This window comes from Leptopilina heterotoma, unplaced genomic scaffold (genome assembly GCF_015476425.1).
Source record: "Leptopilina heterotoma isolate Lh14 unplaced genomic scaffold, ASM1547642v1 Lhet_10, whole genome shotgun sequence".
Taxonomy (NCBI): Eukaryota; Metazoa; Arthropoda; class Insecta; order Hymenoptera; family Figitidae; genus Leptopilina; species Leptopilina heterotoma.
This window is the reverse complement of record NW_025110813.1, coordinates 207,885-227,007: the sequence shown is the minus strand read 5'-3', so window position 1 is coordinate 227,007 and position 19,123 is coordinate 207,885. Positions and strand designations below refer to the sequence as shown.

Here is a 19,123-nt window from a genome sequence, read left to right as displayed (position 1 = left end):
GGGTCCTTGATATTCTTGAAAGTGGGTCAAAAAGAAACGAGAAAAAAAAGGTTTCAGATGTCTTTTGATACGTTTTGTGTTCCCCTCAATAAAAGGAGAGTAAGAAATGTGCATTTTCAGTTGTCCTTTAATAGTGAAAACTTTTGAAAGTCCCTTTTTCATTTGCACCTTAAGTATAAAATTTTTTTTAAAATTAAATTTATACTGAATTTTATTTTAATTCAAAAATGTTATTAATTTTAATTAGTCCCTTTTTCATTTGCACTTTAAGATTTTTAAAATTAAATTTATACTGAATTTTATTATAATTCAAAAATGTTATTAATTTTAATTATATGCATATGTAACAATGTATATATAATAAAAAATATCTATAATAAACATTAAATTAAATTTAAAAAAATCAATTGATTTAATTAAAAAAATAGTAAAAAGAAAAAGCACAGAAAAAAATAGCTTTTATTCCATTTTAATAAAAAAAGATTATTAATTATAATTATGTTAAACTAAATATAATAAATATAATAGACAAATATTAATCTAAATAAAAATCGAAAAATAAGAAATTTCGTAACTAAAAAGTTCACAAAAAAAATAATAAAAAAATAATCAAAATTAAAATAATCATAAAATAATAAAAATAATAATAATAATAGAAAAATATATTTAAAAAAATTATTTTTTATCACAAAATTTGCTATAAATATATTAATAAATACGCAATCATAAAATTTTTATTAATATATATTATAAATTCTGTAAAAAAAATAAATTTTTTAACAACAAGAAAAATTAATTTTGTTATAAAATAATAGTTAATTGAATTGGAAAAGCAATTGGAACAGAATTAGCGAACACTTTCTAATTACTTTTACTTTTATTTGCAACTGAGCGCAAATTAAAAAAAAAGATATCCTCTAAACCCGATTAAATACGTTGACGATATGTGAGAAGTTTAAAAATAAAAAGAAAAATAAAAAATATTAAACTTATCACTTGAAAAATTTCTCGTATCTCAATCGATAAAAAAGTGCCAATTTCTCGCCCTCTTAAAGCGTCAAGTATAGTATAGTAGTAGTTTAGAAGTTCTTTCTTTGTGAATCCTTGCGTCTTTCATTTATTGTGCGCTCAGCTATTCAACAATCAACATGATACGAATTCTTTTTGTGGTGCTCCTCATCTCCTTCGTGTCAGGCGACAATTCAATAATACAAAAATGCGGTAAATAAATTACAATTTTTCTAAAATTAATTATAAAATCGATTTATTTTTTTCTTAATTTTTTCTATTTGAAAAAGAAAAATTTCTAGTTTTTCAAAGTGAACTTTTTTTCTTTGTAATGTATAAATCCTAGACGCATTTTGAAATGCTTTTATTTTCTTTTACTGTTTGAAAAAAATATTATAATAATGAAATAATCATAAAATTATATTATTTTTGTTTTACTATATATAACGAGTAATATTAAAGAAAATATTTAAATATACGATTTTTGAATTTCTCTCACAAAAATATATGTATTCTTTGTCATAGTTTTCTTTATATGATTCTTTGTAGTAGTTTTTTTATCATTACTATAGGCAAAAGTATCAGTAGAACGTCAGAACTTAAAAATAAAACATTTTGATTTCTAGTTGAAAAGTTTTTGCTTTATAAAAATTTATATTTAAAAGTTTTTTGAAAAATTGTTTAAACATTTAATTTAAACAAATTGTTAAATTTAAAAATACATAAAATTAAAATTTAATTATCAATTTAGTAATTATGCATAATTATAAAATTATGCAAAATGATAATGTTATCATTATACAACTATAAAAATATAAATATTAATATTATAATATTACATTAATACTATATTAATCTATAAATTATTTTAATATATTAATATGATCAAAATTTATGAATTGTAACATAAATTTGCATAATTTTCAATATTCTTTTATTCATAAAATTACACCCAGAAAAAAGATAGATTTGACTCAGAGACAACATTTTTTTATTTGTTTCAAATAAATTTTATTTCGTTCAATTAAACATTTTATTTGTTGTGAATAAAATTTTTATTTAAAACAAATAAATAATTTAGTACGGCTCTGAGACAAAAATGTACATTTCTTTAAGTCAAATAAATTATATTTGGTTTAAATAAAATTTTTCTCTGAGTGTAAATAATTATATATTTTTATAAAATAAAAATATAATATAAAATATAAACATAAAACTATATTTAAATATTTTCTTTAATATTTTTCGATTAATAATAATAATAATTGAAAATATAAAAATTTTAAATTTCCCAACTGACAATACAACTGAAAGTGAATAATAATTTTATGCGTGTAAGCATAATTTTATGATTTATATTTGCCGAATGATGAAATCGTGAAACAAATATTTAATATTTCTTTTATATATTTCTTTCTTAATGATCTACAAAGAAATTGCATTATTCTTTATTTTACAAAGCATTTAAATATTATACCTACGTAAAAAAAATTACCTGATTGTTTAATTAATTAATGTTATTAGAATATTCTTTTATTGTTATTAAAATTTATCTCACAAAGAACGCTTAATTTTAATTGTAAATATCACAATAGTCTTTTTATTTCAGAATGCAAATTGCACTTTTTTCTCACAATGTCAAATGATAATTTATGAATACTAGAGATACATTTTAAATATTAATGTATATTCTGGAATTATATATATATTTTTTTTTTTGAAAATTACAATGTAAATGTTTTGAAAAATTATTTATAAATTTTCCGTGATCAAGGAGAAAGTAATTAAAGTTTAAATTAGATCAATAATTATTTTCTATTAAAAATTTTTATTACTTAATCGTAATAACAATAACATAATTATATATTTTTTATTTATTCACGTAATTAACACAATAATTTTTCTTTATTATTATATTATTTTTGAATAAATAAATAAATAAATAAATAAAATCCTTTCTCTAGGAAGAAGCAATAAATAAATGAAAAATAAAGAATTAAATTTGTAAAAATTAAATTGTCTAGGGTGTACAATGAAATAAATAACTTATTTTATCTAAAAAATAAATAAATTTATTATAAAATGAACAAATATAATAATAAGAATAATAATAATAATTATTTTTTATTTTGTATATAACAATTTTTATTTATTTATATTATTGTTATTTTTTTATTTTTATAAACGGGCTTTTAATGAAAAAAGAAAATTGCCCTTTCGTATTATCATTATTATTAATTAAATTATAATCAATAAATATTACAAAAGGGTTAATCCCGTCTATTTGTTAAATAAAAACAAACAAAAAATATTCAGTAAATTTTTTCTATTATTTTGAACATAAAAAATGTTGGAAAAATCTTATGAACGCTATAAGAACAAATAAGTTTAAAGCTAAAATTGATAAAATTCTCAAAGTTAAAAAATTAAACAATTATTTAAGTGAACAGAATTTTTTCTAAATTCAAGTTCCATTAAAAATAAATGTATCAAAAAAAATAATCGCGGAATATTAATTAAATAAAAAGCAGGTAATTCGAGATATGTTGATAAAGGTCTATAATTCTCATTCAATTTCACAAAGATTTCAAGGTAAAAGCAATTTTCATTGTTGCGTCATTAAAAATGATAGGATATTCTTGTTGCTTCAAAAAAGAAGAAAAAATTTAAACGGTTCGTCTCCTTTTTCGTCAGTTTATCCTTTTAAACAATATTGACATTTACTGATTTTATTTCACTTAGATTAAAACCATACTACTGGACATTAACCTGATTAGATTCTTCAAGAGACAAGATTCCTTTTAAAAAAAAATAAATATATATAGAAGTTTAAATATGAAAGGTCGATAGCAAGGACAAGATATAAAAATTCTTAGACGCAGAATGTTAACTTGGACCCTGACCATTAAAAAAAAAAAATAAAAATTGTATAAAATTTCAATATTCCACTTTATATATTCAATATTTATATACTCTCACAGAAAATTAAAATCTTTTATATTTTTCCTTCTTCCTAAATGATTTTTTTTTCTCTCTTTACAGATGTTTGTAACATAAATGCTAATGAATAGAAAAAAATTTGCCAACGATGGCTTTTATCTATTAAATTTCTAAAATAAAAAAAGTAAAACCTCTTTTTCTTTTTTAAATCAATATTCTTTTGCTTATCGTAATAAAAAATAATAGTACATAAAATAAATATAATCGTAAAACATGTTTTGAATATTAAAACGTTAGAGCCGGAAAAGTAAATTTGAATATTAAAATTTTAGATAAAAAATACGATTTATTATTTTATTGTTATTCCGTAATTTAAAAATTCTTTGTATATTTTTTATTTATTTAATTATTATAATAAGAAAATATCATATATAATAATAAATATAATCGAAAAAATGTTTTGAACATTAAAACTTTAGTTCCAAAAAAGAAAATTGAAATATTAAAAATTTTACACAAAAAAGTGTGAAAAAATACGTTCTATTATTAATTATTGTGATTCTTATTTTACTATAATTCTACTGTGATTTGAAAATTTTCAAATTTTTTTTTTGTTATGCAGATTCTCCAGGTGGAAACGTCGTTAATACTACAATAAAAAATAGTAGAATTAGTGGTGGGAGATATCTACTGAAGCGTAACACAAAAGCTGGCATTGGAATTGAATTCGAAATTTGTGAGTTGAATGATCATTAATTATTCTTTAATTTCTTCTTTCAAACAAATCTTTTTTTCTTTCCTTTAAATAAATAATTTACCGACCAATATTTTTTACAAACATTCCTGATTTTTTTTCTCAATTTGTATTATAATATTAGTTTTTATTCGAATTTTTGCTTTCTTTTAAAACCAAAACATGTCTATATAATTTTTTCTTTGGTTTCTAATGAGAGATGAATGTTATAGTAAAAAACTTTAATACCTTCTTTGTCATTTTATTACAAAGTTTCTAATCATGATAAATAAAAAAGTTGTTTTTGTACGATTTCTGTGAATTTTACTCAAAAGGCTATAAATCATTAATCATTTTTTTACATTATTGTCAGCAGAAAAAGAACTAGTATTCTGTACACAAAAACCAATTTTACAAAGAAATTCTTCAAAGAAATTTAAGAATTTTTGGAAGTAAAAAATAAATAGTTTGATAATAAGTGACTCAAATATTATTCGAATTTTGTCACCAATTAACGAAATAGATAAAAATCTATTTCGTTAATTTTCACCTATTTTGGAAATTTTTCAAATATTTTTAATCAAACAATTAGTTTCTAAAAAAGTCTAATTAATTTATATTTTAACAAACCTTAATTTTAATTTGTAAATACTTTCATCAATCAAAATCTTAGTTGATTCTGAGTTTAATTTGTAAATTATATTTGTAAATTATATTATTTAAAATAATTTATATTTAAAAAGTTTCAAAAATAGATTTATCAGTTTTTATAAATTTGCTATACATATTCCCAAAAATTCTCAACATTTGAAATAATGAAAAATTTTTTGATATAAATATTTTGAAAAGTTATTTGACTTTAATAAAAATCGAAGACCTAAATTAAAGATATTCAAAGTTTATAAATTCTTTTTCATTCAAACGTGACATAAATTTGAATTTGAAAAAGAAATAAATAAATTTCGTTAATTTAAATTTGCACAACTTTAGGGACACAACTTGCTCTGTATTTCAAAGAATCTAACTTTCAATTAATCGAAATTTTATTTATTTCTAATCTTTATTCGATAAAAAAATTGTCAGTCCCATCAATTTTTAAACTTTTTAATCTAAATGAAGGAAAAAAATAAAATTAATCCTAATCTCATTGAATACAAGTAAGAAAAAAAATTATTTGGTTGAATAACAATTTTTTGTTAAATAATATAATAAAGTTAAATAAAATAATTAATGTAATAATTAGTATTAATTAATTGAATAAAAAATGCTAAAAATGATAATTTTCTTATTAGTTGACGAGGCGAAGACAGTAACTGCAGAAGTTGCAGGAGTAGTATTATCAATACCAATTCCATTTATACTACCGAATGCAAATGGATGTACGTCTTTAAAATGCCCCCTGCAAAAAGGTGGACCCTATAAATATTATAATGTTTTGGACGTCCTCCAAGCTTATCCTATGGTAACCTCATATAATTTCAATAATATATCATAAATAATTCTCTTATTCTAATATATCATAAATAAAATAAAATAATTAATTCAATCAAGTAAAGTACCATTTACGAAAAATATTCTATAAAAAAAGCTAAATTTTCGCATAGACAACAAACTATAAATTTTAAATTTAGGATATTTTGTTAAACTGTATTAATTTAGTAATTTATTAATTAATTTAATTATTGATTTCCTACACTAATTAGACGTAATAACTAATTATAAAAAATACAATTATTTTCATTGTAATTTTGCAGCTTACCGTGGACGTGATATGGAAACTCAAAGATGAAAACCAAAAAGTTCTTGCTTGCATTATAATTCCCGCAAGAATTGTTGCCTGATATTTCCAAAAAAGATGATAAATTAAGAAAATAATTGAAAGTATTATCAATTATTTAGTGTTTAAAATTAGTATAATATTATGATATTCGTGTAAAAAATTTAATTTAATTTTCTTGCAAAAAAGAAAACAAAGAGAAATGCTTCTACTCAAAAAGTATTTATTTTAAAATAGTAATCTCAGAAAATTTTTAAATTTTCAAAGCACTAGTTACCAAATGAGCAATTTCCTTTTGAGATACATTTTCATTAAATACTCAATTTAAAAATTAAATAAACTTTTAGTTCTCTTCAACTTTTTTTAAATTTCTATGTAAGCGTTTGTAATGCGTCAAAATTAAATTTTGTAATAAATAAAAAATATTCACTTTAAAATCTGTACTGTTAATATTATTATTATTTTTTCTTTTACTAAGAAAAATTATTTAAATATGGAAATAAAACAGAAAAACAAATGTAATTTAATAATAGAAAAATCGAGCAAGATTATTTCTTTTGCAGCGGAAGGAAAAAATTTTTCTTTTTCCAAAAAATATTACAAACGGAAATAAAGAGACAAAACAATTTCAATTTAATGGAAAAATCGACTTTGCAGCGTACTTACGAAAAAAATTGTTCTTAAAAAAAAATTCCTACAGACAAAAATAAAAAGGGACATAAATTAAATTTTTTAAAAATTGTTTACTTAAAAATAAAAATTAATTGTGCAAAAAATTGAAAAGAAACAATACCGCGTTACTCACATTTTACGTAATATTAATTTAAGTTTCCCCTATTAGACAAAAACTATTTTTTTTACTGATAACAAAGAATAGTTACTTGTAAATATGTTTAAACAGTTAATTTCTTATATATCGTTATCATTCTGTAACGTTGAGTGAGTTAAAAAATTGACAAATAATTTCAATACGTATTTCACACTTTTGATCAAAGAACATGAATCGTATTCTTTTGCTAAATTTTCTATTCGCATTAACATTAGGCGTTCAAGGCGATGATACTCCAAAATTACAAACATGTAGTAAGTACACAAAAGAAAATTTTCTCATAAAAGTATTTCAACAATAAATACACAAAATTAATTTTGTAACAACAATTTCATTTCAATAATTATTGTCATTTTTGTTTATTTTAAAAACAAAATGCAAAATTTGTCCTTTTTTCTTTAAAAATATTTATGATAATTAAAAAGTAAATAATGACTTTGTTCAAGTAACTTTTTCTTTAAATTTGTCGCAATTTCAACAACACTCCACTGACGTCACAAAACGTCAGTCTTTAAGTTATTTTTTACATTTAAAAAAAAATTTTATGTTAAAGGAACAGTTTTTTAGTTCTTCGAAAATTAAATTTTTTTTGCAGAATCTTCAATTGGACACGTCGAAAAAGCAATTGTCATTGGCAGTAAATTCAAAAATGGAAAATATCTTTTAAAGCAGGGCTCTGAAGCTGGTATTGAAGTCACATTCACAACAGGTAAATTATCCAACAATGGTTAATTATTATTAATTAAAATAAATTAAAAATTAAATCAGGTGTACAAAAAAAGTCAATAAATTAATTCGACTATTTCCTTATTTGTCGATATTAATTAAGTTATTGCAAAAATAATAAAAATAGTCTTGTATTTTATTTTGTTATATTGACTTCGTAGCTACGTCATTAAAAGATTATAACAGAACAAAAAAAAATATGCATATGATTATAGTTTGATATTTATTAATTTTATACTAAATACTCGCATTAGATACGTGCGCTAAAGAGCGTGTGTACGTTCTCATTCAATAATTAAAAGAATACAAATTAACTGAAATATGCAATTTATGCCTATCATTTATTTTTATTATTAAATTTAAAATAAAAATTAAGAAAGAAATTAATTGAAATTAACAATAATTGATTAACATAGGACAACTAACAAACATTGCGATTATCTTTTTCACTTAATTCTGAAGAATCAGAATGTTCTTATAAATCGTAATAAATTAAAAAATAAGAAAAATAAGAAATTATGCAAATTTTTTAACTTAAAAAATATTTAAAATTTCTTTAAATAATTTTCAAAATTTTTTTTAGAAATAAAGAAAAAAAATTGCATCATTTCTACTTCTTATTTCAAAACTTGTCGCGGCGAAGCAAAAGAAAATAAATAATTCCTGATTTCCAGAAAATTTTTTTACTTTTTCCTTCATTCCCTTGGAAATTCAAATTACATATCTTAAAAAAAGTGTAATTAAAATTTTTCAACAACCTAATTTTTTAAAGTTTTTGAATTTGATTATTCAAAATTTCAATAAACTTGTTAAATAAATATATTCAAATATTTATAATAATACATCTTTCCACAGAAGTTGATAATTTTAAAAATATCAAAACTTAAAAATGTAATACATATTTATAAATATAATTAAACTTCTACAACAATTGGAGTTTTCAAAAAATTGCTTCCTCATAGAGGAAATATTTTAAGTTGTAATCTTCTGCAATTTAATTATTTCTAAAAATTGCTACACTGCAACTTCTCCAAAATTCAATTATTTTTCTAAAATTCTTTTATAAAACAATTATTTTTATTAATTTTGAGAAAGTATTTCAAGAATTCAATTATTTGAAAACAAAATTTTTGATACTTAAAATTCGTCTAAGATTAAAATGGTTTTTAATTCTATTTTACGAAATCTTGATTATTCGACAATTCTTTAATTTAAATAAACAAAAGAAAATTCTAAAAAATTACTATCTTTATAACTAATTTAAAAAAAATTAAATCAAAGTTTTTCAAAGTTGTTAACAATTTTTACTCAAAATACATAATTGAAAATTGAAATCTTTAAAAAAATTTTCAAATTGGAATTTGAAACCTTTTTAAATTTTATTATTTCTAAAAATTTCTACTATAACTCTTCCAATATTATTTTCTAAAATTTCTAAGCCAAATTCTTCTCCTCTTCTCTCGTAATTTTTATAAAGTTCCTTAAGAATTGAATTATTCAAAAAAGAATAAGGACGTTCACTTAAAATAAAATTTGAAAAATTCAATTTTACAAAATATCCGTTATTAGAAAATTTCTCAATTAATTTTATATTCAAAAGTTGAACTACTCAGAAATTTTAAATTTAATTGTTTCCAAAAAATGTCTACTACAATGCTTCCAAAATTCAATTATCAGAATCTTTAATTAGAAGTTTTTCCCCAAATCAATTACTTTAAATAATTTTAATTCCACTGGTAACTGCTTTTAGTTTTTTTTTTTAAGTTTTTAAGGTGAAAAAGTTCAATCAAGAACAGTTAAAAGTTTCCAATATTTTCAAAATTCACCAAAAAGTAAAATTTTTGAAAAAAACAATTGTAAGACATTTTGGATTAAAAAAATTGTCATTTTATACAAAAAAGTAGTACTTTTTGTAATATGTGAAAGAAAAGTCTAAGTAGTCGCATTTTTCGAAAATAAATCGCGAAAAAAGTTGCATTTTTTAAAAATAGTCGAAAAAGTTATTATTCCAGGTAAATATTATAATATCAATTAGTAACTTTACTTTTCCAGACAGAGAAGTTAAAGATCTTAAAGCTTCTGCTTCAATCACATTAAATGGAATGGATCTCTCTCCAACGTTACCAAATTTAAATGGATGTAAAGTATTAAAGTGTCCTCTCAAAAAAGGTGGACCATATGTATACAAAATAAAAATGGCAATTGAAGAATATTACCCAAAGGTAAACAAAAAAAATCCAATAAGGATTTAATTAGGTACTTTAATTCGATAATTAAATTAACCATTTATTAATTCAATAAATTTCATGAAATAACCGAATTATTAAATTTTCAAGTAATTTTAGTTTTTTTTTTTAATTAATTATAATTAATATAATTAATATTCTTGATTAATAATATCTTGAATTATCAAGAATATAAATTTATATTCTAAAATAAGTAAAGTATAATTATACTATTTCTTATTATATATATATAAAATTTATATAAAATATATATAAATATAGTAGATATAAAATTACATTAAAAAAAAAAATAAAAAAAAAAAAAAAAAAAAAAAAAAATTACATTATTGACTAATATCGAAAATATTTAATTTTCAGATTGAGACAGTAGCGAAGTTAAAATTAAAAAATGAAAAAAATAAAGTTGTTGCCTGTGTAATTGTTCCCATAAAAATTGTTTAAATTGTTCAAAGATTAATTATTGAGTAATAAAGACATATATGAAAATCTGATAGTACTTATATTTTCTTTATAAATATCGCTGTTATAATATATTTGTGATCACAGAGCCAAGTATTTTGTTTAAAAAAATTTGTTTAAGAACTACTCATGTTTCATCAGCACACGTGACATTTCTAAATTCACGAAAAATTATTATCTACTTTTGTTATTCTTTTTTTTTCCTTTTTCTTTTCCTCATAATTTAAGAAACTTGTAACAATTATTATAAAATAAAACTTAATTGCTTAATAAATAAATAGAGTAACTAGTGAGACGAATACAATTTCCTGTTTTCATTTTTCTTTCTTTTCATTTTAGAGAGAATTATTTTATCCTAATTATATCAAAGACTATTTAACTAATGATGCGTTAAATACTATATGAGTGTGAAAGTACGTGAAATTTCTTTTTTTTTTTTTATGGAAAGCTTTTAAAGCTACAATATTAGTTCTGTGATGTTTGCATTTAAAGAGTAATTTTACATTCATCGATTCTAATATTATAGAAATTCCTAAATATACTTTTTGTACACTAAGCGTTTGTTTTTTCTTTTTTTGTTATTACAGAAATACGCACTCGCTGTTACTTCGGTTAGGAAAATGAGTCATTCAAACCGATATGACTGATATTCTCATGTTTTAATCGATAAATGAAATGGGTAATATATTAAAGAAAAAATTATTTATGACAAAACAAGAATTTTTTTTATAAACTAGCCATCACTATTTATAGATAAATTTTGTTACTTAACTCTTAGAAAACACATTTTAATTTTTTTTCTTTTTAGAAAATTTAAATAAATGAAAACGTATAAAAAGTTTAACTAAATAATAATAATAATAATTTCTACAACACTGAAAGAGTATTTAAAGCGCATTTTTTGAACACAATAGATATATATTTTTGACTTTTAAATTTTTCGCGCCTAACTGAATGAAAAATAGTCGCGAAAAAGAAAAGACTTTAATCCAGTAATTTCTGATAAAATAAATCACGATTATCTCTTTTTTTAAACAAAAAAAAAAACCCCCCGAACCTTCTTTCTACTAGTTGCATATTTTTGTAATATACAATTCTTATTGACTGTTATTAATTTCACGTTATTCTTAGTTTATCATATTATTTATATGAAAAATAGGAAGATTTCTTCAGTCTTAAAAATGATAATTTGTTTCTTTCAAGACAAAGAAAGAAAGAAAGAAGTTAATGATTAATAGAGAGGCCTATTTTTTTCGATAACAGTCAGATTGGTTTGAACTTGTTTTTTTTTTAAAGAGAAATGTACGAGACACTAACTAATATCAGTTGTTACACTAGGATAAGTCTTCTGGTAACTTTGGCATTAATCTGTCTGATATCAACTATCCATCGGTTCAGGTATAAATTCCGTGTCTAATTGATGATAGCTCCTTTTGCATCTCTGCGTTGTTCTACTTTGTTGTCCATTCTTTAATGTTTTCTGCGCTTGATAAATTGGTTCGTACTCTTTTAATTGAGCCATAAAGCCTTCATTTGGATTTATACAGAATCTCCTTTGTTGAACAATCGTGTAGGCTCTCCTAAAAAAATTTACTTCGATTTACTTCGTTTATATTTTGTGAAATTTCTTGTTTAGTTAAATATACAGAATTTACTTTGGCTAATGTATATTTTATTCAGTACTGGAATATTTTGTCAATATTGAAATTAAAATTTAATTTAATTTAAATTTAAATTTAAATTTTATTCAATTTAAATTTAAATTTAAATTATTGTAATTTTAATTTAATTTAAATTAAATTTGTATTGTATAAATTAAATTGAAATTGAAGTCAAGTTTTAAAATTAAAGTAATTTAGAGTAAATTTGTCGTACACGTGGGTCAAGCCGTAAGTTTCCATAACGTAAGCAAGAACAAGAGCTGCTGATCTTGATATTCCTGCATTTCCATGCACAAGAACTTGACCACCTGATAGTAAACCTTCATCGATGAATGTTTTCACTTTCTGAAAGTGTTGAATTATGTTTTCCGTTGCAACATCAGCGATATTTAACACTAAGTATCTAAAAATCAAATTATTTAGTAAATTGTAGTTCATAAATTTCAATATTGAAAAAAACAAACAACTATACTAATTAGTACAAATACAGGCTTCGCACTCGTTCATTAATTTAAAAATCTAGCAAAAAGTATTTTTAAGACTGAAAAGAAGAAGTAAAAAAGTAAAAAATTAAATTTGACAACTGAAAAAATTTTAGTTGATTAAATATGCAAGAAAAGTAAACCAATTTATTCAGGATTATCACAAAAATTTAATTATGTATTTTCCTGATTTCCAGAAAGAATATTAATTTTCTTCCTTATGCTGCTAAAAACTTCAATTCTAAATTTCTGTAAAATTCAATTATTATTTTCCAAATTTTCAGTCAGAATTCTTTAAAAATAATTTTCAAAAGAAAGAAAAAATACTTTAAAATATAAAATTTATTTCAATGAATTTCAACTATTTTCAAAAAAGTTTCATTACAATTTTTCAAAAAACTAATTTTTTCAGAATTTCTAAATTAAATTAATCAAAACTTAAATAATTTTTGCTAAATAAATATTTAAATACTTAGAAGTTGTTATTTATTATTCCAAAGATTTCAATTTAATAACCTTTTAAAATTTAATGATTTCTGAAAATTACGATTGTAACTTTTCTAAAATTCAATTATTTTTTTAGAAATTTTAAAACAAATTATTTAAAAATTTAATAACTTTTTAGAAAAATAATAAATTAATCATTTTTAAAACTAAATATTTAAATATTATTATACTTTTAGAGCAATTAAAATTTTCAAAGATTTTACGGTTGCCTAAAAAATTTGACTTTATGTTTCCCTGATTTCCAGTCAGAATTTTGACTTTTTCCATTTTTCAAAATTAACTTCAAGATTTCAATTTAATTATTCTCTAAAATTTTTAACTCGAATTCTTCTCTCTATTTAAGAAATTTTTAATTGAATATCATATTCAAAAATTCAATTAATTTAAACAAAAATTTAATTAAAATTTTTTTTTAAAAATAACTAATTGAATTATTAATTAAAATTATTTAAATGTAAAATTAAAAATTCTAACTTTCTAAAATTTGAGTTTAAAACTCTTTGAATTTCAATTATTTAAAAAAATTGTAACCTTAAGGGGGTATTCTGGTCTAGAGGCCTTAATTTTAGGCGTTTTTCCGAGTAAGATAAAAAAGAATTTTTTAAAAATAGTAAAAAAAATATTTTTTAAAATCCAAGGTCCCGGCCATAAAGAGATATACAATAGTATATTGTGCAACAAGTACAGAAAGAAGCTGTTTTCCGACGAGTGCAAAGTTTGCTGTCCCGAGCGAAGCGAGGGCAGCAATTTGCACGAAGTTGGAAAATCTTCTTTCGTACGTGTTGCACACAGTACTTTGTGCAACACCTTTTGGTTTTGATAAAAAAGCTGTTTGGAAACGCTAGTTGACGCCAACATACGTACTGTTTAGCAGGGTTTGGAACGTATGTTACCGCACGTAATATTCGTGGTTTTTTACGCGTATATTACTGTAAAAAACAGGTATTCTACAAATAGAAAACAAATACCTATGTATATCACCAAAAAAATCCAAAAGTTTAAGAACTTTGCCGCACTAGTGCAGCAAAAAAGCACTTTGCCGCACTAGTGCAGCAAAATAAGCACTTTGCCGCACTAGTGCAGCAAAGTACTGTTTTGCGCCTACTTTACAGGCATGCAAAGTATTACTTTCCTTACAGGTGTTGCACAAAGAATATTTCTGCAAAATTTGCAGTAAATCAGTTGAATAGATTTTGAGATATCGTGCCAACCAGTTTTTTTTCAGTTCCCACTTTACCAGTTTATAACTTTTAAAATTTTAGTTTTATTTCTAATTTTTTTCTGTATTTTTTAAACATTAATAAACAACTTGTAAAAAAAGTAAATACTAAAAATGTTAAACTTTCTTTTTTATCGCTATTCGGAAAAATACCTAAAATTGAGGCCTGTAGACCAGAATACCCCCTTAACTCTTACAAAATTCAATTATTTTTGGATTTTTTAAGTAAAATTATCGATTAAAGAATAATTTATAATATTTATTTAAGAATTGAATTATTTTAAATAAATTAAATTTCTTTTTCTGCAAATTTAAACTATTATTAGAAGTAAAAAAAATTTAATGTTTTGTATTAAAATTCGTAGTGATTTAAAAGTTTATAAGGCAACAAAAAGAAATTCGCCGACTTTTCCCTGATTTCCTTGATCAACTGTACTTTCCCTGAATTTCTTGATTTCCCTAACCTGTGACAACCATGATTTTAATTTAAAAACCTATTGAAATTCAATTATTTCTAAAAATTCCTACTATAACGCTTCTAATGTTTAATTATTTTCTAAAATCGTAACTGAAATTAGTATATTGAAAAAAATAAACATTAAATTTTTTATTTCAATTATTAGCGGGTTTAAAGTAGTGCAAATTCTCAAACGAAAGAAAAAAATATCTTTTAATGGTACAGATCTAAAATAATTTCAAATCGTAGCAAATCGTAAAAAACTAGTAAATAGTAGGTATTAATAAGTAATTATATGCGAAGCCTGCAATTAATAAATAGTAAAAATAGCAATTAGTCACAATAAACCTAGTACTTATAAAAATTTAACCAAAAATCGAAATTTTGGATTAAAATTCACGTACTTAAATCTTTCCGGAAAGTTGGGTTTAATGAAATAAGCTTCAATGTCTTGTCGAACACATACAATATGAGTTATTCCGCAATCTAACAGAGATTGTAAATTTGAGCGACTTGCAGCACTGTAAGGACCAAGATACAATCCAGGAACAACTTCCTAAAAAAGAAAAAAAAAGAAAATTAATAACAAATAATTAATTTTATCTACTTAATTGATACTCTACGAATCAAAGTTTTGCTTATTAGTTTTTCTATCAATAAATATGTTTTATTACTTTAATTATAATTATGTAAATTAACTATATAATTATATTAGTAAATAATTATTTTTTTCGATTTTCAAAAGATGTGTAGAAAGTTGAAAGAAAATACTTATTCATTTTTTTTCTAAGGCAACATTTCTAGATCGAAAAAAATAATTATGTACTAATATTTGTGGAAGGAAAAATATCTAACAATATTTATTTATTTGATATTTATTTATATTGTTAAATAATTATGTATTTTTGGTCATAATGTCCATTTTTTCAATAAATCATAACAGAAGTAAAAAAATAAAACTAAAATAAAAATAAACACAGAGACATTAAAATATTTTGTAAAATTTCGTAAATCTTGATATTCTTTCTCTTGTCCTTATTTTTCCCTTTTTTAAATTTCGAATATACCTAATAAAAAAAATTGTAATTATCATCACCTGCATACTCCTTCTCATTGTGTAGGTCCATTCCTTAGGAGCATCATAAGCAGAAGGAATACTTGGATAGAGTTCAGGATTTTGTTCATTGTTTTCCTGAATCTAAACGACGATTAAAAGCAAAAAAATAAAATTCCAGTCTCTTAACAATAATTACTAATCCACACATACTTATCTCTTTGTTTACATATTCGCATCCATTTTTTCCGCATGAAAAGTAACGGTTCATATTCTCATTCACTACGAAACTTTCAAAACAAGATTCAATCAAATCACTTCATAATATTGAAAAATATACACAAACATTCGCTCTAATATTTTCCAAAACATTTACAAACTTCCAATTTTTGCAAGGCAAATAATAAAACGCCGCAAAAACAGCAACAAATTTAACGAGTACAAACCCGTTATAGAAAACAAAAAAATAAAATGCCCGAATAATTTCTAATTTTTATAGAAAATAGTAATACGTCATGTATATGTATATGCAGACGAATAACATTTCAATATTTGCAGAAAAGCGTTTTGACTCGACAATAATTTTGTGGTCAACATTCATACGCATTTTCGTAGGAAGGAAAAATAAAAAAAAACTCAATTAAACAGACAAACAAATGCAGTCATAACCTTAAAATTGACAACTACGTTACCAAAGGAATCATTAGTGTTGTTAATATTTACCTCCTTGTGATGACTTCTATTATTATCAACGGATATCATACCGATAATTTTAACACAGACTTATCAATAAACAATATTAATTTAAAATATAACCGGAGAAAATAAAATTCTTTCACTAATTTTTCAACACTCGGATAAATTTTTTGACATGGCGGCCATTTGCAAATTTTCGATTATCTCGAAGATGAGATAATCACTGCGCCATCTGAAGTTATCTACACTAACCTTTTTTGCCGTCGCGGTAAATTTGAATTTATCGATTCTTTTATTAAAAAAAAATTAAAGTAAAAATTCATTCGAAATTTTTAGTAATATATAATATTTAAAAAATTAAGATAATAAAATATATTCCTAATAATTATTCGCAAATGTGAATAAAAGAAATAAATAAATATAATGAAATACTTTTTTAATTTTACAAATATTTCTTATTCAGTTTTAAATAATTCACTACCTACCAAAATAAAAATTTGAATAATTAATATTTTTATTATAAAAAAATAATTTTTATAATACGTAAAAATAATTGCAATAAATATTTATTTATTTACATCTTTTATTTATTTCTTTAATATTATTTAAATTAATTTTTTCTATAGAAAAAATATTTTCTTTTTTGAAAGAAAATTTTCTTTATCAAGGTTTAATAGAGAAATTTTAATTTTTATGAAAAAAAACGTTGTCATCAAAGTTGCATTGCACAAGTGTGTTGTTGTTTTTCTTTAATGATCCATAAAGGACACACCTTATTTGTCAATATTCATAGGACTTTGATTTTAAATACATATAAGTAAAATGTCGATAATTTCATAAAACGATGCAGCGCTTGTTCTTAAATTATTATTAACAATAAATTTTCATCAACTTTCTTTTATTTCATAATATTACGAAATGATTGTAAATTTTAATAAATATATAGGCATTCGAAATATGTTTCAATATTTTGAATAAAAATTATTTACAGCTCCTGTCTATTATTTATCATAATTAATTATAGGGAAAATTTTTTATTTTAAACTAAGTTTTAAATTACGTAATAATAAAATTGTTAAATAATTTTATAATAATTTAAATTCATTTAAAAAAAGTAATTTCAAAATATAAAAAATATTAATGTTGAATATTAATTATATTAAATGTAAATATTTTATTAAAAGTGATACCTACTGATAAAAATTCAGAAAAGATATAACAATAATAATGATAATAATTTTTAATAATAATAATACTTATAATAAAATTTGTATAATACCTTTTGTAAAAGTGAAAAACATTTATTTAATTAATTAAAAATTAAATAATCTAAATAAAAATGATACTAATGAAAATAATAAAAGAATTGTAATAATATACATTATATTATTTATCACAAATCATAAAATTAAAGAACTATTAGATGAGAAAAACCAAATTATCAACAGAATAAAGTTAAAATTATTTTGAAAAAACGTTTTTCCGCTCTTTAAATCTTTATTAGAGCAGAAGAATTTCAACAGTTCACACTTGGGGTATTAATATTTAAATTTTAACGATGCAATTAAGGTAAAGTGCTAATGTTTTACGATATACCTTGCCCCACTTTAAAAAGTTTATTCTTTAAATAATGATAAAATAGTTAAGGAAAAAAGATTTTATGGTTTTTATCTTTTTTGTCAAATTTTTTAAATAACTAGAAATTTTTTTTCTGTTTTCCAAATTTGAATCAGTTGAAAATTGACTAATTTAAATTTATAAAAATTTTCTACTAAAATAAAAAAAAAAAAATAATAAGATAATTATAAAATACAATTTATTTTAAATTTAATTAATATAGTAATAATAATAATAGAAAATAAAAAATTATAAATGTATTAAAAATATATAAATAAAAATTAAAAAAGATTAAAGAGACAAAAAATGAAATTAAAAAAGTAATTAACAAATACACGGAAAATAGCAAAAGTCTTAACTGAATCAACTAAAATTTTCTCTAACATAATGAAATTTTCAGCTACTTGAGGTAAAACTGTTTTTCCGTATGCGAACTAACAAATAAAATAGTCAAATTTTACTAAAATTTAATTTGAAAAATTTTCTCTTCTATTATAAATTTGAATAAGTATAAATTCAGATTAAAAGAGTATCGTTTTATGGCAAAAAAAAGTTAAATTCCAATTTTTTTTTCTTTTCATTTCAAAAAATGAATTTCAAACGGGTGACAGTAATCTATTTGATTATTATATTGACATAAAAATATGAAACACATTCCTGTTTGAGTTTAAAAAAAAAGTCAATTCATGTTTCCGTGGGCATAAACTTTTCA

The 19,123-nt window shown here is 21.4% G+C and overlaps 3 protein-coding genes across 3 annotated transcripts; 2 read left to right on the top strand and 1 right to left on the bottom strand.

The window, feature by feature from the left end:
* Positions 1-815: 815 nt before the first annotated feature.
* Positions 816-6,857, top strand: LOC122498093 (NPC intracellular cholesterol transporter 2 homolog a-like). The gene is made up of 4 exons (XM_043605663.1): positions 816-1,221; positions 4,571-4,684; positions 5,974-6,143; positions 6,436-6,857. The coding sequence occupies exons 1-4, from the start codon at positions 1,149-1,151 to the stop codon at positions 6,520-6,522; spliced, it is 444 nt and encodes a 147-aa protein (XP_043461598.1). The 5' UTR covers positions 816-1,148; the 3' UTR covers positions 6,523-6,857.
* Positions 6,858-7,359: 502 nt separating this feature from the next.
* On the top strand, positions 7,360-10,749 carry LOC122498087 (NPC intracellular cholesterol transporter 2-like). Its single transcript, XM_043605649.1, has 4 exons — positions 7,360-7,541; positions 7,883-7,996; positions 10,066-10,235; positions 10,617-10,749. The coding sequence occupies exons 1-4, from the start codon at positions 7,457-7,459 to the stop codon at positions 10,698-10,700; spliced, it is 453 nt and encodes a 150-aa protein (XP_043461584.1). The 5' UTR covers positions 7,360-7,456; the 3' UTR covers positions 10,701-10,749.
* On the bottom strand, positions 10,740-16,996 carry LOC122498080 (serine/threonine/tyrosine-interacting protein B-like). Its single transcript, XM_043605635.1, has 5 exons — positions 16,822-16,996; positions 16,141-16,242; positions 15,449-15,600; positions 12,594-12,782; positions 10,740-12,298 (listed from the first exon to the last, which is right to left on the bottom strand). Exons 1-5 carry the CDS (start codon positions 16,858-16,860, stop codon positions 12,097-12,099), a joined length of 684 nt encoding a protein of 227 aa, XP_043461570.1. The 5' UTR covers positions 16,861-16,996; the 3' UTR covers positions 10,740-12,096.
* Positions 16,997-19,123: the final 2,127 nt, after the last annotated feature.

Excerpts from the sequence above, each read along its gene's own strand:
- LOC122498087 (XM_043605649.1), top strand. The coding sequence starts at position 7,457 with ATGAATCGTATTCTTTTGCTAAATTTTCTATTCGCATTAACATTAGGC. Across the intron at positions 7,542-7,882 it reads TCCAAAATTACAAACATGTA|AATCTTCAATTGGACACGTC; the intron begins GTAAGTACACAA and ends TTTTTTTTGCAG. Across the intron at positions 10,236-10,616 it reads TTGAAGAATATTACCCAAAG|ATTGAGACAGTAGCGAAGTT; the intron begins GTAAACAAAAAA and ends TTTAATTTTCAG.
- LOC122498080 (XM_043605635.1), bottom strand. The coding sequence starts at position 16,860 with ATGATATCCGTTGATAATAATAGAAGTCATCACAAGGAG. Across the intron at positions 16,243-16,821 it reads ATAGAAGTCATCACAAGGAG|ATTCAGGAAAACAATGAACA; the intron begins GTAAATATTAAC and ends ATCGTCGTTTAG. Across the intron at positions 12,783-15,448 it reads AACTTTCCGGAAAGATTTAA|ATACTTAGTGTTAAATATCG; the intron begins GTACGTGAATTT and ends TTTGATTTTTAG.
- LOC122498093 (XM_043605663.1), top strand. The coding sequence starts at position 1,149 with ATGATACGAATTCTTTTTGTGGTGCTCCTCATCTCCTTCGTGTCAGGC. Across the intron at positions 1,222-4,570 it reads TTCAATAATACAAAAATGCG|ATTCTCCAGGTGGAAACGTC; the intron begins GTAAATAAATTA and ends TTTGTTATGCAG. Across the intron at positions 4,685-5,973 it reads TGGAATTGAATTCGAAATTT|TTGACGAGGCGAAGACAGTA; the intron begins GTGAGTTGAATG and ends TTTTCTTATTAG.